The sequence below is a fragment of the Oncorhynchus keta genome, chromosome 7, assembly GCF_023373465.1.
Source record: "Oncorhynchus keta strain PuntledgeMale-10-30-2019 chromosome 7, Oket_V2, whole genome shotgun sequence".
Taxonomy (NCBI): domain Eukaryota; kingdom Metazoa; phylum Chordata; class Actinopteri; order Salmoniformes; family Salmonidae; genus Oncorhynchus; species Oncorhynchus keta.
The window spans coordinates 18,080,253-18,102,231 of NC_068427.1; the positions used below are offsets into that span (position 1 = coordinate 18,080,253).

A 21,979-nucleotide genomic window follows, 5' to 3' on the forward strand; every position below is an offset into this window, starting at 1 on the left:
TATTATTAGTCTACACCTGTCGAAACAAAAGAACATCTTGTACCTGTATATGGTTAGTTTTCACACCAAAAATGTATGCAAATGATGATATGACAATGATATGACAAATTGTAAGATATGCCATTTAAGACCACTTTGGAGTGAAATGGAAATTGATTACAGTAATAGACATGCAACGTATAGCACAGCTGGTTCACGTTATGGAGTGTTTAATAAGGGCTTTTACATAGAGATGAATTATATGCTTTGATCTGGAATTCTTCTTCATGCCTGTTTTTATGTGCCAGGTGTGTTATAATACCATAAATGATATGTTATATGCTCAACATCATTGGCTTTGTGGTCAGAGCGCTGTAATTCATCTGAAAGGGAAAAAAGCAAACACAGAAACCATACACGGTTACAGAGTTAGCCAACTGCCATCGTGAGGTAAAGCACATGGCCAGATAAGGTTGAAGTCAAGTTGATGACTTGAGCATTTGATTATTTTCAGCAACAGGCATATTGTTGTACCTTGCTAGTAAGAAGGGGGAACATATGTAGCTATTACTATTCTCCCTTTTGAGCACTGCTGGTTTGCAGTTGGATGGTTTGCTGTACATTGTATTTTGCAGAAAGCTAGTAGTGCAAAAGAGAACCTAGCTTGTTACTGTAGCTTCCAGTCATGTTTGATATGATTATGTGAAGGATTAATTACCATACTGATCTTATCCCACAACCTTCCCCAGGCGCCATTACTTTCTGTTCTGGCTTGCTAGGGCTGTATTTTTAATCCAGTATAAGTATATGTTATAGCCGACTAAGTACGTTTTCCACATATTATAGTTACTCGAGCCATCTTTGAACACCACAGTATTACTGTAAATATTCTGCATATAATTACGAGGGACATCTGTGTGGCAAACCTGGGTTCAAATAGTATTTAAATTATTTGTAAGATTTGTAAGTCTTCGACCGTTTCCTTGAGCCTGCTTGGAGTGCCTGGAGGCAGGGTTTGCGCTTTTAGGACTATGCCATTTTTCCCAGGGAAAGCTCAATGAAACAAAACACAAGTAATTGTTAGATTTCAATACTATTTAAACCCAGGCCTGCAGTGTAGACGGTACTTGACCACAGACGAGCTCTGTGGAACAAAGACAATTGAAAACTAGGAGTCAGTAGAAGGGGGATAGGAGTAATTTAGAATGACTGCATCCTCCCAGGCAAACATGATTGGATCCACTCGAGGGTTTCATGTTTCTTTAAAGGAAGCCCCGGCCATCGGGGACAGCTCCAGAAGAAAAAGAAGCACAGACATGTAATCAGCTACTTATTCATTTAACTCCTCATCCCCATCCAAGCCTAACCTTGTTTGTGGAACGGAAGGGAAGGTGAAGTGCGTGTTCAAACCAGAAGCAACAGTGTTCTGTTGTGCCAACAAGGTTTCCCTATAATCCCCAGCTCTCATACCTCACAACTTTGTGCACTTTGAACTGACTCTATGTAGTAACTCGTTGCTGACAAGACATTTCAGAGTCCTCAACACCAATTTCAACACTGAAAATGCAAAGGCATTGGTTACACTTTACACACGGTATATGTAATTTAAGTGATAATCCCAGAGAAGCCGATGTTTGGAGGATATATAGGCCCGAGACAAAGTCGAGGACCGACAAACCGTGCCAATATATCCTCCAAACACTGGCTTCGAGGGCATTATCACTTTTATACAACGGGCTACCAGCATATTCAAATAATGATTGACATATTTTCATCAAAACATGTATTTGTATGATTTTATTCATACTATTTCATATTTCTATAAGATATAGACCCGACACAAATCTAGTGTTGCTACCGAAGTGAGCTGGTGTTTCATTCCATTGGTTCGGTTGCCAGAGACGCTACCCAGTTGTTCAGTATTTTTTGTTCTGTATCCAGTCGTTCGTTCTAAATGTTCTATTGCCATACTGGCTAGCAATGTTCTTATCCCTTGCTTGCTAGCAAGCCAACTACGGCTAACTTACAGACACGTCAAACACTACCGCCAGAATAACAGAAATGTAACTGCATTTGCATTTGTTTAAGCTGTTTTCTCGTGACATTTATTTGAATACATCCATAACAATGAGCTAATGATGCGATATTTCACCTGGCATAGAAAAGTGCTCTCTCATCAGGACATTGTTGTTCGGAGCTAGCCAACATCACAGCTAACACATTCACTTCAAACTGAAGCTGGAAAGACTGCAAACTAGCTGCATCTCATTTAGTTTTACTTGTTTTCTATTGCCGTTTCATTTTGTATATATCCATAAAAATGATGCTCATTCATGATTTCGACTAGCTGAGAAAAGCCAGTCGAAGTCCCGACCCCTACACATTCATTGCTATGGGACAGTTGGAGATTGAATTTCAATATTTAAACAATGTTGCAAATGTCAGGGAGATAGACAGCAAGGTTTATACAAATCTTTGCTACTGAAAACCAATTGCTAGTCTAAAAGAAATGGGAGAAAATGTCTAGATGCTTTTTACAGTGGTGATCAAGTTTATTAAATTGCCTGTCTGGGCTGATGAGACAGTGGATTGTACAGTGAGATGGAATAGAGTAAATAGGCAACGTTATCACTTTAGCTGGTGGTAACTTGTGGAATAGACACTGGCTGAAATTTGATTTTAACCAATCAGCATCCAGAATTAGACCCACCCGTTGTATAAAAAGGCTTAATGAAGCCTTCCAAAGCTGCACACACAATACGCCGTCTGCCACGTGGCAATAATGCCAGGTGTAAGGACCTGTCATATCGCCCTTTATAGTATGGCATTTGCTTATAAATTATTTGTGAAACATCTACCTAGGTGTTAAAAATGGTTATGAGCCTTCAATAAGCTTCATAGATACAATTGTGACCCAGTTGTTTGTGACCAACCACTGTCCTGGATAGCTTTTTCAGTGAACCAATGACAGGAGGGTGTCAAAGGGGAAGAGGAACTGGGAGATTTATGTAGGCTCTGACACCAGAGGGTTCAAAGCAGGCACCACAGAGGCCGCAAAGCCACCCAGCATCTGTAACTCATCTGCATGACTTGGAAAAAGCAGGCAGTATTCTGACAGTATTCCTACAGGATCAACACTGTCAGCAGGAACATTCTGGTCTTCCCAAATGGCAGATCTGTTCAGGCCTACAACGAAAACAAACAATAATAAAATGATTAAGTCATATCAAAAGGATTAGGCTGCTTTTGGATGCGTCTGACACCTGACAGAGCATTCGGGACACCTTGCTATTTGAACAAGAGTAAGCCTACTATCTGAAACAGTTTGGCTGGCATTGAGTCTTTTTTGGTTTTGGGAAAGAGAGAGTCGAGTTTAAATAACTCATTGTTTCCATCAGGTCATTTTGTAACCTCTACACTTCTGGCTGTAATAGTCTACTCCCCAAACACAATGTAGTGAGTATGAGTATGAGTATTTCCACATTAGCCAAGGAAAATCCATGAAGTACCCATTCATTTTAACCTTCTGACAGATTCACTGGAATTTGATCATAGATGTTTGACATTGTTCAAGTTTGGATACTGTGGTTCACTTTTAAAGTTACTACAAGCTCCACTCCATTGATCTACAGCTGAAGTCGGAAGTTTACATACACTTAGGTTGGAGTCATTAAACATCGTTTTTCAACCATTACACACATTTCTTGTTAACAAACTATAGTTTTGGCAAGTCGGTTAGGACATCTACTTTGTGCATGACACAAGTCATTTTTTCCAACAATTGTTTACAGACAGATTATTTCACTTACAATTCACTGTTCACTGCTCACAATTCCATAGGTAAGAAGTTTACATACACTAAGTTGACTGTGCCTTTAAACAGGTTGGAAAATACCAGGAAATTATGTCATGACTTTATAAGCTTCTGATAGGCTAATTGATTTCAGTCAATTGAGTCAATTGGAGGTGTACCTGTGTATGTATTTCAAGGCCTACCTTCAAACTCAGTGCATCTTTGCTTGACATCATGGGAAAATCAAAAGAAATCAGCCAAGACCTCAGAAAAAAAATGGTAGACCTCCACAAGTCTGGTTCATCCTTGGGAGCAATTTCCAAACGCCTGAAGGTACCACGTTCTTCTATACAAACAATAGTACACAAGTATAAGCACTATGGGACCACACAGCCGCCATAGCGCTCAGGAAGGAGACACGTTCTGTCTCCTAGAGATGAAAGTACTTTGGTGCCAAAAGTGCAAATCAATCCCAGAATAACGGCAAAGGACCATGCTGGAGGAAACATGTGCAAGTATCTATATCCACAGTAAAACAAGTCCTATATGGACATAACCTGAAAGGCCGCTTAGCAAGGAAGAGCCACTGCTCCAAAACCGCCATAAAAGAGCCAGACTACGGTTTGCAACTGCACATGGGGACAAAGATCATACTTTTTGGAGAAATGTCCTCTGGTCTGATGTTACAAAAATAGAACTGTTTGGCCATAATGACCATCGTTATGTTTGGAGGAAAAAGGGGGAGGCTTGCAAGCCGAAGAGCACCATCCCAACCCTGAAGCACAGGGGTGGCAGCATCATGTTGTGGGGGTGCTTTGCTGCAGGAGTGACTGGTGCACTTCACAAAATAGATGGCATCATGAGGCAGGGAAATTATGTGGATACATTGAAGCAACATCTCAAGACATCAGTCAGGAAGTTAAAGCTTGGTTGCAAATGAGTCTTCCAAATGGACAATGACCCCAAGCTTACTTCCAAAGTTGTGGCAAAATGGCTTAAGGACAACAAAGTCAAGGTATTGGAGTGGCCATCACAAATCCCTGACCTCAATCCCATAGAACATTTGTGGGCAGAACTGAAAAAACGTGTGTGAGCAAGGAGGCCTACAAACCTGATTCAGTTACACCAGTTCTGTCAGGAGGAGTGGGACAAAATTCACCCAACTTATTGTGGGAAGCTTGTGGAAGGCTACCCGAAAAGTTTGACCGAAATTCAACATTTTAAAAGCAATGCTATCAAATACTAGTTGAGTGTATGTAAAATTCTGACCCACTGGGAATGTGATGATCTGCTAACCATGTGTATGTGACAAATAAAATTGTATTTTATTTGATGAAAGATATAACATCTGAAATAAATCATTCTCTCTACTATTATTCTGACATTTCACATTCTTAAAATAAAGTGGTGATCCTAACTGACCTAAGACAGGGAATTTCTACAATGATTAAATGTCAGGAATTGTGAAAAACTGAGTTAAAATGTAGTTGGCTAAGGTGTATGTAAACTTCCGATTTCAACTGTAAGTGCATGTGCGGTGGGTGGAGTGGGATTTTTGGAGCAGCGGACACCTTTTGGAAACATGATATCCTCACCAGTCCCACTTCCATTCACAAGGGGGTGATAGCAACGTTTTTTTGTTGTTGTCATTTCATTTAGTGAACGCACGGAAGAGTTGCCTTCCCTTGCTGGGACACACTTTTCACGTCACTTCGATACAAAGTGATTTTCTTAACAGGTTAGGAGAGAATTTTCCTTGACCCTAACCTTAACCTCAGTCTCCCAACCTGCTACATTAATTACCCTAGCTAGCTGCATAAGTTTTCCTATACTGCTAAGAAAAATTCACTTCAGTATCGAAGTGGCATGAATATAGTGTTTCCCTTCCCTTGCCAGTAGTAGCTGGATAGCAGCCTGTCTATCTGGCTTCAGCCTGGCTAAAAATATAGCAAGCTATCTAGCCTTATTAGCTTCCCACATCTCCATGAGAAATAATCAGATGTATAATAAAATAATATGAACTGGCAAATATTCTTATTCTTGCTGGTGTAACCTAAAACATTATCCCAGTTTGATATGCTGCTTGTGTATTACTTTCCATATCAGCTACAAATAGAACGTCATTATGTATTGGTCACGGAGAAAAAAAATACATGGCTAGCTAGTTGGCTACAGCAGGTTAAACCATTTCACAATATCCTGGAATCATTAGTTTTTACTTCAAATTATACCTTTTTGGGTGGATTCTTGTTTGGTTTACAGTTTGAACAGTCGCTGAGATTACATTTGGTTCAATCAATCAATGCAAAATTGTGCATTTTATTATTTTTGCATCAATGCAAAATAGACAACTTTGATGAATAGCCTATAAAGCCTATTGATCAGATCAAGGAACCAAGCAGCAACACTGTCCCCCACGGCTGTGGAAGGAATGATAGAGCAAGTCTCAATTTTCAGGTAGTACAAAAGTATGTAAGAATTCTGGACAGTATTACAAGGAGCCCCTTTTGTGACAAAAAGACGTTGCTACACTCCGAATCTTGCGTCTCCATAGAGCTTGTAGTAAGCTCTGTCTGGCTTTTGTTCCCCCTGAGGTAGTTTAACAGTCTAGGGAGTCTTACTGAGAACACAACTAAACAGTCTCTCATTCTCTCAGTAACCTAGAGAAATTCCATGTTCTCAAACAAGAGTGGTCAGTCTGAGTGAGAATACTAGTGGGAAATACACTAGTATTCAGACGAACTCCACAAAAGGGGGGCAGCATGTTTTTTCACTGTTAGCAGGTTTTTAATTGTCTGAGGAAAGTATGGAACTGGCAATGAATTAAACTGAGGGGGGGTTGCATTTTCCAAGTCCTGCACAGACTAGATGCATGTACAAGTATGTCCGCATATGCCATCACGCGCATGTTGATTTTGTCTGTTGCTAGCTAATTTGTCCTGGGATATAAACATTGGGTTGTTATTTGACCTAAAATGCACAAGGTCCTTTTTTCTGGACCTTTTAGAATTTTGACCCATATTGAGTCACACAAAATGCGCTGTGTGATCGCAACAATTAATACATAGATAAAAGGGGAAAGATAGTTCGTTTCTAGTAATCTTTCCTCCGTCTTTTTCTTCTTCTTCTGTGGACTTTATATGGCAGTTGGAAACCAACTTTAAGGTGTATTACCATCACCAACTGGACTGGAGTGTGAAAGGAAGTTCATCTTTCAATCACGCACGTGGGTATATGCTCCTAAAAACCAATGAGGTGATAGGAGAGGCGGGACTTGCAATGCATCATGCGTCATACATAGAACCAAGTTCTATTTTAGAGCCTGGCTACACAAACACTCATTGACGCGCACGGGCAGTTTGGATTGAATAGCATGTATGTGTGCATTTATTCTACAACGCTCGCGCATGTAATGTGACACAGTTTAGATAGTGATAGCGCTGACATCATCCACGTATTCCTATGGAAAACCCTCGATGGCACATGAAGCTGGAAGTATTTGAATTTGAATCATGCCATATTGCTGAATGGGGCTGAATAGTACCAAACAATTGCTAAGGATCATGGGGAAATTGGCCGTAACTAGCAAAGGATTATGGTCGATGTAGATGTTTTCTTCCTGCCTGCAAGAGCGTTTATGAGGGCACGAGTAGGCCAGGCTCCAGGATGAGGTGCCTGAGAGGGCATTTTAAATCCATGGGGGGTGCACAAAAAGTATTGCTTTAGCGCTCGAATAAAACAAGGTAGATTTGTCAAACTGCTGTTCAGATATACAAAAATGGATCTGAAATGTACATCTCAACAACTATTGTTTTACATAAAAACACAAGAAAAATATCGGCCCCACTACAGCATAGAAGTGTATCCTTTTTTGCGCCTACCAGCACTCACCGATCAGCTCGACAGGATGAGCACAACTAGACTATCAAAGACTCTTACATGCTCCATAGCTTTAAATGTCATTGATTATAACTATTGGCTACATATCTGTCATATTTGTGACACTACACAGTGAGTGTAACCTATAGTAAGCCAAGCCGACATATCTCCAGTTGCGCAATACTTTCTGTGGGAGAGTTTCAGAAAAGCGAACTAAATCAAACTATGTGCATATTTTATATAGCCGATGTGAAATGTCCTACATGACAGTAGGCCATTTCAATCTGCCGCAAATAACAATTATACATCTGCAAGGTTACAGAAACACAGTAAAGACATGGGGACAGGAATCCAAACCAAGACCTTTTCAATCAAAGTCAGTTACGGCAACAACAACAAAAATGTCATTGTGGTTTGCAAAAAAACATCTTTGATGTATGAATTCATATGAAGATGAGTTTCTTCTTTGTTTGTTCCAGTGTTTTATTGATTAAATTGATCCAAATGTGCATTCTCACAGAGCAATAGCCTGGAAATGGGTTATTATTAACGAAAGTCCCGTCTTTAGTTATGGATGGTACTTGGAGGAAAGACAGTAACCCATCCCGGGACTCATCAAATGTTTAGAACATGGACGACCTAGAAACTTTCTTGAGGCCCTATCTACTCTTGAAGTAGCCTAGACCAGTGTAGAGTGAACAGCTGGTTCCACAGAGAGGTCCAGAGATAACGAATGGAGACATGGTGGAGGACCGGTTCTACGGATCAACGCTGCCACAGAGGGGGAGTGATCCACCACCACCACCGCCATACGGATTTCTGAGACATAAGGGTGGGTGTCGTGGGGGGTGGCTGTGTGTGGCGGCTGATGGGGGCGGTATGACTCATAACCACAGACATTCATTGGGGCAGGGGAAAAACCTTTAATTCTGCCACAGTCAATCACTTAAATTGACTTACAGTATATTTGATCACGCCATATTGTAGCTGGACAAGACTGTAGTTCCTTCTATTTTGAGATAGCCAGGTGGTCCTCATTGTGCCTTGTTAAGGCATAAGTGATTGATGGTATCAGTAACATCATCTCACTGGCTTTCTACGCAATTATCATGGACTTATTTGCCTTTGTTTGATCCAGTTCCCAGAATAAGAGTCTTAGTTTCTCATTATCTGTTCTGTCTTCTCTTTGCTGAGTAGTCAGCACAGCACTGTAAAGTCAGACTCTTTTACATACTATCTTCCTCCAATATAGAAAATAAGATCCTGGTGAACCAAATATTCCAGGATGATATTTTCGTGTATAGATTTTGTCATAATCTTTTCATACCTTTGTAAAAATGTTGGTCAAGGTCTACGACATCCATTTGAGGAAGTCTGATTTCAGGGAAAACACTGCCTGTGGTCATTTTGTATATGTTGTGGAGTAAACTAACACATGGTTCATTTAGAAGATTAGCTTGGATCTGGAATGATCCATTATCCCCACAATGCCAAAGTGATGACATAGCCGACTGCTCAGTCTGTTTCCTACCAGTCAGACCTCACAGCACAGGTTTCACTGAAGAACATATATACATGGAAACATTTGACTGCTATAAAAGTAGTATCTTGTAAGAGCTGTTGGGCTGGTAGACATGTTCCAGGCAGTCTGGCACTGACCAGTCTGTGAGGTGTGTTCTTGTCAAGGGGTTACCTATAAAGCTCAGGGGTGCCACCTGGTGTTTACAATGGTAACAGGTAAAGGATCTGCATGTCACTTCTACTCCATGAGCTTACAGTATTTAGCCCTTTGATAAATTAGCTTGTTTTGTTTGTCAATGATCATGATTACCTAGAAATGCTAATGCAGCTCACAGTACAGTACAACCACTCTCCTTTCCCCTGCATCTCTTCATCAGGTGTAGCTGTAAATGAGAATGTGTTCTTCTCAGTCAACATACTTACCTGGTAGAGCAGAAGTTCAATAAGTAAATCAGTAGATAGAAAGATAAATCATAATGAATAAGTATTTGGTTGTGACTGTGGATACATTGTGTTAAAACGTATGGGAACTTATCTTGATATAGCCAACTCTCTGCTGCCTTTGGAGTAGTTAAAAGAGGTAAACCCATGAAGATTTGCTGTAAATTCACATAAGAATTCAAGACGTAGAGTGTAATAAAAATGTAATATTTTAATGTTAAACAGTACATTCGGAAAATATTTAGACCCCTTGACTTTTTCCACATTTTGTTACGGTACAGCCTTATTCTAAAATTGATTAAATGATATATTTTCCTCATCAATCTACACACAATACCCCATAATGAAAAAGCAAAAACAGTTTAAAAAAAAACATTTTTACAGAACAGAAATACCTTATTTACATAAGTATTCAGATCCTTTGATATGAGACTAATTTGAGCTCAGGTGTATCCTGTTTCCATTGATCATCCAATACAAAGTATTGAGATAAACTTTTGTTATTGACCAAATACTTATTTTCCACCATAATTTGCAAACAAATTCATTAAAATCCTACAATGTGATTTTCTGGATTTTTTTTCTCCTCATTTTGTCTGTCATAGTTGAAGTGTACCTATGATGAAAATTACAGGCCTCTCTCATTTTTAAGTGGGAGAACTTGCACAATTGGTGGCTGACTAAATACTTTTTTACCCCACTGTATATACAGGTATAGTGCATCCCATGCCTCATATGCCATATCTTGAAATATGCAGACAAGTGGATAAAAATTACGTTTACATTGGAATACTTCTGACAGCCAACTATTCTAACTCTGCCCATAACTTTTGGATATTATAGCATTTCCAGAAGGCATGGATTATTTTTATTTTTATTTCACTTTTATTTAACCAGGTAGTCCAGTTGAGAACAAGTTCTCATTTACATCTGCGACCGAGCCAAGATAAAGCAAATCAGTGCGACAAAAAAACAACACAGAGTTACACGTAGGATAAACAAAAGTACAGTCAATAACACAATAGAAAAATCTATATACAGTGTGTGCAAATGGAGCTAAGGCAATAAATAGGTCATAGTAGCGAGGAAATGACAATTTAGCAAATTAACACTGAAGTGATAGATGTGCAGATGATGATGTGCAAGTATAAATAGTGGTGTGCGAAAGAGCAAAAAAAGTTAATAAAAACAATGTGGGGATGAGGTAAGTAGTTGGGTGGAATATTTACAGATGGGCTACATACAGCTGCAGTGATCGGTAAGCTGCTCAGATAGCTGATGCTTAAAGTTAGTGAGGGAGATATAAGTCTCCACCTTCAGCAAGCTTTGCAATTCGTTCCAGTCATTGGCAGCAGAGAACTGGAAGGAAAGGCAGCCAAAGTGGCTGTTGGCTTTGGGGATGACCAGTGAGATATACCTGCTGGAGCGCGTGCTATGGGTGGGTGTTGTAATGGTGACCAGTGAGCTGAGATAAGGCGGAGCTTTACGTAGAAAAGATTTATAGATGACCTGGAGCCAGTGGGTCTGGCGACGAATATGTAGTGAGAGCCAACCGGCGAGAGCATACAGGTCGCAGTGGTGGGTGGTATATGGGGCTTTGGTGACAAAACGGATGGCACTGTGATAGACTGCATCCAGCTTGCTGAGTAGAGTGTTGGTGGCTATTTTGTTAATGACATCGCCGAAGTCCAGGATCGGTAGGATAGTCAGTATGTTTGGTAGCGTGAGTGAAGGAGGCTTTGTTGCGAAATAGGCCGATTCTAGATTTAATTTTGGATTGGAGATGCTTAATAGGAGTCTGGAAGGAGAGTTTACAGTCTAGCCAGACACATAGGTATTTGTAGTTGTCCACATATTCTAAGTCAGAGTAGTGACGCTAGTCGGGCGGGCAGGTGCGGGCAGCGATCGGTTGAAGAGCATGCATTTAGTTTTACTAGCATTTAAGAGCAGTTAGAGGCCACGAAAGGAGTGTTGTATGGCATTGAAGCTCGTTTGGAGGTTAGTTAACACAGTGTCCAACGAAGGGCCAGATGTATACAGAATGGTGACGTCTGCGTAGAGGTGGATCAAGGAATCACCCGCAGCAAGAGCAACATCATTGATATATACAGAGAAAAGAGTCGGCCCGATAATTGAATCCTGTGGCATCCCAATAAAGACTGCCAGAGGTCCGGACAACAGGCCCTCCGATTTGACACACTGAACTCTATCTGAGAAGTAGTTGGTGAACCAGGCGAGGCAATCATTTGAGAAACCAAGGCTGTTGAGTCTGTCGATAAGAATATGGTGAATGACAGAGTCGAAAGCCTTGGCCAGGTCGATGAAGACTGCTGCACAGTACTGTCTTTTATCGATGGCGGTTATGATATAATTTAGTACCTTGAGTGTGGCTGAGGTGCACCTGTGACCAGCTCGGAAACTGGATTACACAGCGGAGAAGGTATGGTGGGATTCGAAATGGTCAGTGATCCGTTTGTTAACTTGGCTTTCGAAGACTTTAGAAAGGCAGGGCAGGATGGATATAGGTCTGTAACAGTTTGGGTCTCGAGTGTCTCTCCCTTTGAAGAGGAGGATGACCGCGGCAGCTTTCCAATCTTTGGGAATCTCGGACAATACGAAAGAGAGGTTGAACAGAGTAGTAATAGGGGTTGAAAAAATGCCTGTAGATCATTTTAGAAATAGAGGGTCCAGATTGTCTAACCCAGGTGTACGGGTCCAGGTTTTGCAGCTCTTTCAGAACATGAGTTATCTGGATTTGGGTGAAGGAGAAGCTGTGGAGTCTTGGGCAAGTAGCTGTGTGGAGCTGTTGGCCCGGGGTTGGGGTAGCCAGGTGGAAAGCATGGCCAGCCGTAGAGAAATACTTCTTGAAATTCTTGATTATCAGGGATTTATCGGTGGTGACAGTGTTACCTAACCTCAGTGCAGTGGGCAGCTGGGAGGATGTGCTCATATTCTCCATGGACTTTAGTGTCCCAGAACGTTTTGGAGTTAAAGCTACAGGGATCATTTTGCTATTTGATTTTGAATTTTAAGACCTCTTGACGCATCAAAAAAATATATACAAACATTATTGGATGAAAACATTTATTTGACCTTACTGTTATTAGCCCATATAAATGCATCAATTAACAGAGGAAGTACATTGGACAACAGATGGAACCAAAAGGAAGTTTGTTCTAATGTGTCTATCCTATATCTAAGAGATTTAAGAAAGATCTGGAAACCTTTGCTTTTTTACATGTATGTAACCCCTTATTTGTATCACTAAACAGTCTCCATATTCACTACCGTTCAAAAGTTGTAGAACATCTACAGTACTCATTCAAAGGTTTTTCTTTATTTTTACAATTTTCTACATTGAAGAATGATAGTGAAGACATCAAAACGATGAAATAACACATATGGAATCATGTAGTAACCAAAACAGTGTTAAACAAATCAGAATATATTTGAGATTTGAGATACTTAAAATAGCCACCCTTTGCCTTGATGACAGCTTTCCACACTCTTGGTATTCTCTCAACCAGCTTCACCTGGAATGCTTTTCCAACAGTCTTGAAGGAGTTCCCACATGTGCTGAGTACTTCTTGGCTGCTTTTCCTTCACTCTGCAGTCCGACTCATCCCAAACCATCTCAACTTGGTTGAGGTCGGGGGATTGTGGAGACCAGGTCAGATGCAGCACTCTATCACTCTAATTACACGTAAAATAGCCCTTACACATCCTGGAGGTGTGTTGGGTTATTGTCCTGTTGAAAAACAAATGATAAGTCCCACTAAAACCAAACCAGATGGGATGTCGTATCGCTGCAGAATGCTGTGGTAGCCATGCTGGTTAATTGTGACTTGAAAGCACCCCACACCATAACACCTCCTATTTGAAGAATCTCAAATATAAAATCTATTTTGATTTGTTTAACACTGTTTTGGTTACTACGTGATTCCATATGTGTTATTTCCTAGTTTTGATGTCTTCACTATTATTCTACAATGTAGAAAATAGTAAAAATAAAGAAAAACCCTGCAATGAGTAGGTGTTCTAAAACTTTTGACCGGTAGTGTATACTTCCTTAATTTTGTTTTGAGTGGTACCAGGGGACCATCAGATGAGTCTTGTGAGGTCAGTGGGCATCCTACCTTTACCTAGAAGGGTCTTTTACTGTGTAGCTCAAACCGTTCGACCGCTACAGACAGAAGTTAGCAGATCGGGCTGTACCGACTTCAGACAATTCCAAAGACGCTTGTGGGATTCGTAAAGCAAAAACGTGTTCATGAGAGTCTCATCTTTCCATAGAGGGTTCATAATAGTTTGCAGGCCAACAGACAAAAAATTGTGAGAAGACTTATTTTCGGGATGTCTCATGTTCTTACAAGTACTGCTCTAGCTCTGTCACCTTTCACCACAGATGCAGAATGAGCATTCGTATCTTCAATATGTACCTATTGTTCCTCTTTAGTGCATTTAACTATATTTCACAAGTAAAAGCCTTGCGTGGTGAGTTGATACAGTTCAATGTCTGGAAGCTTAGAATTATAGACTTTTATTTGCACATATAAAGTCTGTTATGACCGAGTATACTTTTTAAGGAATGTGTTTGGTGGGGTCATTGCTATTAAAAACTTTGGGAGCCATGCCTTTCTGAAGAGTTTTATTCTACATAGATTTATTGGAATTCTGTTCCATTTGATTAGATCTGCTTTCATATTTTTGAGAAATGGGATAAAGTCATCTTTATATATTTGTTGTTTGTTGTCACTTTAAGCATCCCAAGTATTTAATGTTTTTTGTGGTCCACTTAAAAGATTTCTGTAGAGCATGAGTTTCTCTTTTTCTTTTTCCTATTGCCATTATTTCATTTTTTTCCACGTTCATTTTATATCCTGGCATTTGAGACTATTCATAAAATATTTTTAGGAAGGGGGGGCATCAAGTTTGACTTTCCATGGCTGAACTCTGACCTTTGTCTGACCTGTCCTGTCGGTCCCGCCTTCCACAGGAGATGACGCGGGCTGCACAGTCGATGGCCAGGTGTACACCAACCGAGACATTTGGAAACCAGAGCCATGTAGGATCTGCGTGTGCGACAGCGGCTCCGTCCTGTGTGACGAGATCCAGTGCGATGAGCTGTCCAACTGTGAGAAGGTGACCATCCCCGAGGGCGAGTGCTGTCCCATCTGCCAGAGCGAGGGCGGCTCAGACACCAGTAGCAACGGCAGACCCGGTGAGTTGTCGGAAAGCGTGACCTGAAATTTGTTGTGACCCCAAGTCATGAAAAACATTTCTTATGAGAGAACCCAGTGTGAACTGTTCATGAATGTGTAACTATTAATGTAACTACGTGTGAACTCAGTGCTTTGCTATGAAGAAAATAAGAATTAACTCCCCTCATGACAATGAAGTCATCGTAGACTAGATGCTTTTGTGACTTGATTCTTTATGTCTGTTATGTTCTGTCATTTTCAGATGGTGGCAGAGTCTACAGGGTAAGCTTAATATATCATTGTGATACATCTTTATAATATCGTATTACTAATTGAATTTAAACGGTGGAGCAACTTCTGCCTTCTTGCTCTTCGTTTGTAGGGTCAGAAAGGAGAACCTGGAGAAGTGCCACAGGTGACTGGGATCAGAGGTCGTCCTGGGCCTATGGTAAGCTTATAGTTCACTTTGTTTTCAAAGTCTATTATAAACTGAGTTTATGATCTGGATCTTTGTTGCGATTCAACAACATAAAGCTTTGTTGGTGCATATAGCTTTAACCAGCTGTTTTTCAGTTGTGGTGTTGATTTTTGTAAAACTCTTTGAGTCGACACTAGATGGCAGAAGAGAACAGTTACCTTTAACTTGACCTGAAAGGATTCCTGTGTAGTACAACTGTACTTGACAGAGAATCCGGAATGACTTTACTCTGTTTCCATAGTAATGATATTATCGTGAAGGATTTATGAAGGAACATTATTGTGCCTATGCTAATTGTGACTTTTTCATCCCTTCTTTTTGTCCTAAAAACAGGGGCCTCCCGGATCGCCAGGATTCAGAGGGGACCGAGGACAGAAAGGAAGACCTGTACGTTCCAAACATGACTCACAGAGCAAATACATTATGCGTTTAGCAAGGCTTTAGTTCTGTACTGCATAATTAATTAATCCATTGGCACATTGACAAAAAAAAATTGTTTTGATTCAAAGGGGATCTTTGCCAAATCTCAAATCCTTTATCATTCCTTGTCCTGGGACTAAAGCAATAGTGTGATCACCCTTTTATGTGACAGCCCCTCAGAAGTAGTATGATCCATGTGGACCCACCTGTGCAGTCAACACAGTGACTATCTTGTAAAAACGTTGATTGATTTGGGAAAGGCGTTTGAGGTAAATTGCATTCGGAAAGTATGCAGAACCCTTGATTTTTTCCACAGCCTTATTCTAAAATGGTTTAAATAACTTTTTTTCCATATCAATCTACACAGAATACTGCATAATGACAAAGCGAAAACAGGTTTTTCGAAAATTTTGCAAATGTATAAAAAATCAATAAAAAAAAACAGATACCTTACTTACATAAGTATTCAGTCCCTTTGCTATGAGACTCGAAATTGAGCTCAGATGCATCCTGTTTCCATTGATCATCGTTGACACGCATTTACTTGACTGGAGTCCACCTGTGATCATTTCAATTGATTGGACATGATTTGGAAAGACACATATAAGGTCCCACAGTTGACAGTGCATGTCAGAGCAAAAACCAAGCCATTTTTTACATTTTTTATTTTACCTTTATTTAACCAGGTAGGCCAGTTGAAAACAAGTTCTCATTTACAACTGCGTCCTGGCCAAGATAAAGTAAAGCAGTGCGACAAAGACAACAACACAGAGTTACACATGGGACAAACAAACACAATAACACAATAGGAAAATCTGTATACAGTGTGTGCAAAAGAAGTAAGGAGGCAAGGCAATAAATCGGCCATAATGGCGAAGTAATTACAATTTAGCAATTAACACTGGTGTGATAGATGTGCAGATGAGGATGTGCAAGTAGAAATACTGGTGTACAAAAGAGCAGAACAACAAATATGGGATGAGGTAGGTAGTTGGTTGGATGGGCTATTTACAGATGGGCTGTGTACAGCTGCAGCGATCGGTAAGCTGCTCTGACAGCTGATGCTTAAAGTTAGTGAGGGAGATATGTCTTCAACTTCAGTGATTTTTGCAATTCGTTCAAGTCACTGCCAGCAGAGAACTGGAAGGAAAGGCGGCCAAATGAGGTGTTGGCTTTGGAAATGACCAGTGAAATATACCTGCTGGAGCGAGTGCTATGGGTGGGTGTTGTTATGGTGACCAGTGAGCTGAGATAAGGTCGAAGGAATTGTCCGTAGAGCTCCGAGACAGGATTGTTTTGAGGCACAGATCTGGGGAAGGGTACCAAAACATTTCTCCAGCATTGAAGGTCCCCAAGAACACAGTGGCCTCAATCATTCTTAAATGGAAGATGTTTGGAACAACCAAAACTCTTCCTAGAGCTGGACGCCCAGCCAAACTGAGCAGTTGGGGGAGAAGGGCCTTGGTCAGTTAAGTGACCAAGAACCCGATGGTCACTCTTACAGAGCTCCAGAGTTCCTTTGTGGAGATGGGAGAACATTCCAGAAGGACAACCATCTCTGCAGTACTCCACCAATCTGGCCTTTATGGTAGAGTGGCCAGACAGAAGACACTTCTCAGTAATAGGCACATGACAGCCTGCTTGGAGTTTGCCAAAAGGCACCTAAATGATGAAACCAAGATTGAACTCTTTGGCCTGAATGCCAAGCATCACGTCTGGAGGAAACCTGGCACCATCCCTACGGTATAGCATGGTGATGGCAGCATCATGCTGTGGGGATGTTTTTCAGAGGCAGGGACTGGGAGACCATTCAGGATAGAGGGAAAGATGAATGGAGCAAAGTACAGAGAGATCCTTGGTGAAAACCTGCCCCAGAGCGCTCAGGACCTCAGACGTGGGTGAAGGTTCACCTTCCAACAGGACAACGACCCTAAGCACACAGCTAAGACAATATATCAGCCCCTATACCACTGATATGACAAAACATTTATTTTTACTGTTCTAATTACATTGGTAACCAGTTTATAATAGCAATAAGGCATCTCAGGGGTTTGTGGTATATGGCCAATAGGCCACGGCTAAGGGCTCTATCCAGGCACTACGCTTTGCGTCGTGCATAAGAACAGCCCTTAGCCGTGGTAGGTTGGCCACATACCACAACCCCTCAAGCCTTTTTGTTTAAGTATAGCACAGCCTTAATTTTTTTATTGAGGCTAATCAAGCTGAGACATGATAATAAACTTACTTCTTAGTCACTATTTAATTAGGATATTTCAAAGAAGAAACTACTTTATGTGATAACTATAATATAATTAGATGGATTAATTTATTAATGGCTTTTATTGTCATGCTTAAATATAATACAATGTCTTCAAAGATAATGGAGACTTCATGACTTGAAGATAGTTCAAATTGATGTGCTATGCACTTTCTGGAGATTTGTCTCTTTGATTAATTACTTCTTGATGATCAAGAGATTGAGCAAAAAAAATGTACAATACATTAGCATTATTAGAAAACATTCCGATAGACCCATTCCCAACTTATGTATTTTGTTTAAATTCAGTACACGACAAAATAATAAATTATGCATTTATATGCTTCCCTCATTGAAATGCTGATCATATTGAGGGCATACATTAAGCAGAATCTTATTTAGCAGAACAACATTAGTCTTTCTGATTTATGACATATGTTGCTGGTCTGCCTCTCATATTATGTTTAACACCCTTGATTCAATTTATCAGTTTTGTCAAGCATACACTGTAATCATTTTTTTCTCTCATTTGTGGCCATTTTCATCATCCACTGTCATTGCATATCAACTAGAATACATGCTTTAGAACCAGAAGGCAATATGAATGTCTACACATATATTACTAAACCTAAATGGAACTCAACTGTCACTAATATCAATACATGGTTTGAGCAGAAATGTAGGTCGCACATCAAGTTATAATTTGGCACATAATGAATGACACCGTATGAACCTGTAATGCATTGTCCTGTTTATATTAACATGACATGATCTAATTGAAGGGGCTACGTGGAGCAGCAGGATATGACGGAGAGCCTGGTGTGCCTGGAAATCCAGGAGAACCCGGACCTGCAGGAAACCAGGGTCCACCAGGGGTAAGTACTACAATACCCACCCCTCATAAACAATGTATAATGTGAATTAGAAACTGGGTGGCCCTGAATGCTGATTGGCTGACAGCTGTGGTATTACACGGGTATGACAACACATGTATTTTTACAGCTCAATTAGTTTCTAACCAGTTTATAATAGCAATAAGGGACTGGGGTTCGTGGTATATGGCCAAAATACCACCGCTAAGGGTGGTCCAGGCACTCCACATTGTTATGCATAAGAACAGCCTTTAGCTGTGGTATATTGGCCATGTACCACACCCCCTCGTACCTTATTGCTTAAATGTACACTACCGTTCAAAAGTTTGGGGTCACTTAGAAATGTCCTTGTTTGACCCAGACGTCTTGCTCTTCATTGTAATCAGAGGGCTAATATAAATACAATGCATGCCAGTCTCTATTGGCTAAGAGTTGAGGAGAGACTGACTGCATCAAATCAAATGTTTGTTTGTCACATGTGCAGAATACAACAGGTGTAGTAGACCTTACAGTGAAATGCTTACTTACAATGCTTAACCAACAATGCAGTTTTAAGAATAAGAAGTGTTAAGTAAAAAATTGATAAGAAAAAATAACTAATAATTAAAGAGCAGCATTAAAATAAATGTAGTGAGGCTATATACAGAGGATACCGGTACAGAGTCAATGTGCAGGGGCACCGGTTAGTCAAGGTAATTGAGGTAATATGTACATGTAGGTAGAGACTATGCATAGATAATAAACAGAGACTGGCAGCAGTGTAACGGGGGTGGGGTGATACAAATAGTCTGGGTAGCCATTTCATTAGCAGTTCAGATATCTAATGGCTTTGGGGTAGAAGCTGTTAAGAAGCCTTTTGGACCTAGACTTGGTGCTCCGGTACCACTTGCCATGCGGTAGGAGAGAGAACAGTCTATGACTAAGGTGGCTGGAGTTTTGGACAATTGTTAGGGCATTCCTCTGACACCACCTGGTATAGAGGTCCTGGATGCAGGAAGCTTCACCTGACTAATGAGGGAGCAGTTGATACCAAGCGTGAAGTAGAGGAGTGGGGTGGGGGAGGTGATAATGGGATCGATGGGGGGCATGAACGGTGCTCCGGTCCCACCTGCCATGCGGTAGGAGAGAAAACAGTCTATGACTAAGGTGGCTGGAGTTTTTGACAATTGTTAGGGCATTCCTCTGACACCACCTGGTATAGAGGTCCTGGATGCAGGAAGCTTCACCTGACTAATGAGGGAGCAGTTGATACCAAGCGTGAAGTAGAGGAGTGGGGGGGGGGGTGATAATGGGATCGATGGGGGCATGAACGACCCTAACCATAAAACATTAGCAGATTGATTATCTGGACATTATCTGGCCTATTGAGAAACAAAGTATGGGGACAGGACAGCACCCCTGGCTGTTAGCTGTCCCATTGAGATGCTGAGTGTTCTCTGAGTTGCAGAATGCATTTCCAATACTCTAAATCACTGTTCTGTTTCTCCAGGGACTGGGAGCTCAGATGGCTGGAGGCTTTGGGGATGAGAAATCTGCCGGCCAAACGGCCATGGTGCCAGGAACTCGTGTAAGAAGCAGTGACACTATCTTGGGTCACAGAAGTCTCGTGTCATATTTCTTTGCTATGGCTTGGATAATTCAACTTTTGTGATGTATCAAATATTGAGTCTGTGGGGCCATACTTTTTAAAAGTAAAGATTGTGTGTGCAATGATGTTATCTGTGTTTTAGGGGGAAGCAGGTGCAAGAGGACCTCCTGGGCCAAATGGAAACCCTGTAAGTTAAAAGCAACCCATGAAGAAATCATTTCAAACAACTTTATTTGGAGTTAGCCGTTCACCGACCTCTCTCGCTCACTCTCTCTCTCAGGGCCATGCTGGACCACAAGGACCCCCTGGGGAAGTCGGTGATCCAGGTCACATGGTATGACATTCTCCTTGTCACATGTCATGTTTCTAGTCAGGTGTTCCCTGTTGCAACAATTCTCAACAACGTGACTATGAGAATAACACATTGAATCATGTTGGCACCACAGTAGTCACATTCATCTTCTCAAACAACACACAACTGACAGATTGTAGAATTTCAGAAGGCATACATTGTCGTGGACACAATTTCTGAGCAACTGTTTATGTTGACCATTTCATCTCCTGGTCACACTTTTCACAAAGCAGACAGGTATAATAAATGATGATGCAGTTCTAATGCATTGTAGGGCTTGTCATAAGCATGTATAACTCCTTTATTCAAGGTCTTATAATTCTCTTCTGTTGCAGGGTACATCTGGACAAAGGGGACCTGAAGGGCCACCGGGAAAGCCGGGTGAAGACGTGAGTAAACGCTCATCTCTGTGCAGCCGAAGTACTGGCGCCACCCTGCGTATCAAAGACATGGTTTTAGTGGGCTCGTGGTAATGTCGTCTGCCTCACGAGTCTGTTGTGTTGTGGGAAATGCTTCCCAACAGAAACCATCTCGAAAGATGTGAACATGCAAGATAGGAAGTGTACTAACCAGGACCATTTGGAATGAACACGACTTGTGTGGTCTCAAGCATGATGTGTAAGAAACATCATACTTTATACATAGCAAATGGCCATGTTACTAACTTATTATGATCCTAGGGAGAAGGAGGAAAATCAGGAAATTCTGGAGAGATGGGATTCCCTGGATCAGCGGTAAGTTATATATAACAACGGAAGTGTTAAACTTGAAATTATGACTAAAATGACTGGAATACTGTATTGACACTGTACTAAAATACCATGTATTTCAGGGAGCTCGAGGATTTCCAGGGACACCTGGGCCTCCCGGATTGAAAGGCCATAGAGTAAGTATGACCCCCAACAAACATTCAAAGAACCTCACTGTGAACTCATGTGTCACGCCATTATTGTCCACTAATGGAGAAATACACTTTGTTGTTTCAGGGTCACACAGGTCCAATTGGTCTAAGAGGTGAAACTGGAACTGTAGGATCCAAGGTACAGCCTCTATATGATGTTATATCCATAACTCGCTCACTATGTTTTTATGATTCATATTGACATCATAGTCATTTCTTGCTTGTCATGATATGTCAGTGATATTCATATAGATATGATATAGATGAGTGTATAATATACACAGAACCTAAGCTTTT

The 21,979-nt window shown here is 40.9% G+C and overlaps 1 protein-coding gene across 1 annotated transcript in view; it reads left to right on the top strand.

Moving 5' to 3' along the window:
• LOC118386111 (collagen alpha-2(V) chain) overlaps nt 1–21,979 on the top strand; it is a 60,166-nt gene that overhangs the window by 19,971 nt on the left and 18,216 nt on the right. Inside the window, exons 2-13 of the mRNA XM_035773539.2 lie at nt 14,610–14,834; nt 15,077–15,096; nt 15,197–15,262; nt 15,626–15,679; nt 18,752–18,844; nt 20,331–20,408; nt 20,572–20,616; nt 20,710–20,763; nt 21,117–21,170; nt 21,462–21,515; nt 21,614–21,667; nt 21,768–21,821. Of these exons, the coding sequence (XP_035629432.2) occupies nt 14,610–14,834; nt 15,077–15,096; nt 15,197–15,262; nt 15,626–15,679; nt 18,752–18,844; nt 20,331–20,408; nt 20,572–20,616; nt 20,710–20,763; nt 21,117–21,170; nt 21,462–21,515; nt 21,614–21,667; nt 21,768–21,821 (851 nt within the window). The remainder of the gene's footprint in view (nt 1–14,609; nt 14,835–15,076; nt 15,097–15,196; nt 15,263–15,625; nt 15,680–18,751; nt 18,845–20,330; nt 20,409–20,571; nt 20,617–20,709; nt 20,764–21,116; nt 21,171–21,461; nt 21,516–21,613; nt 21,668–21,767; nt 21,822–21,979) is intronic.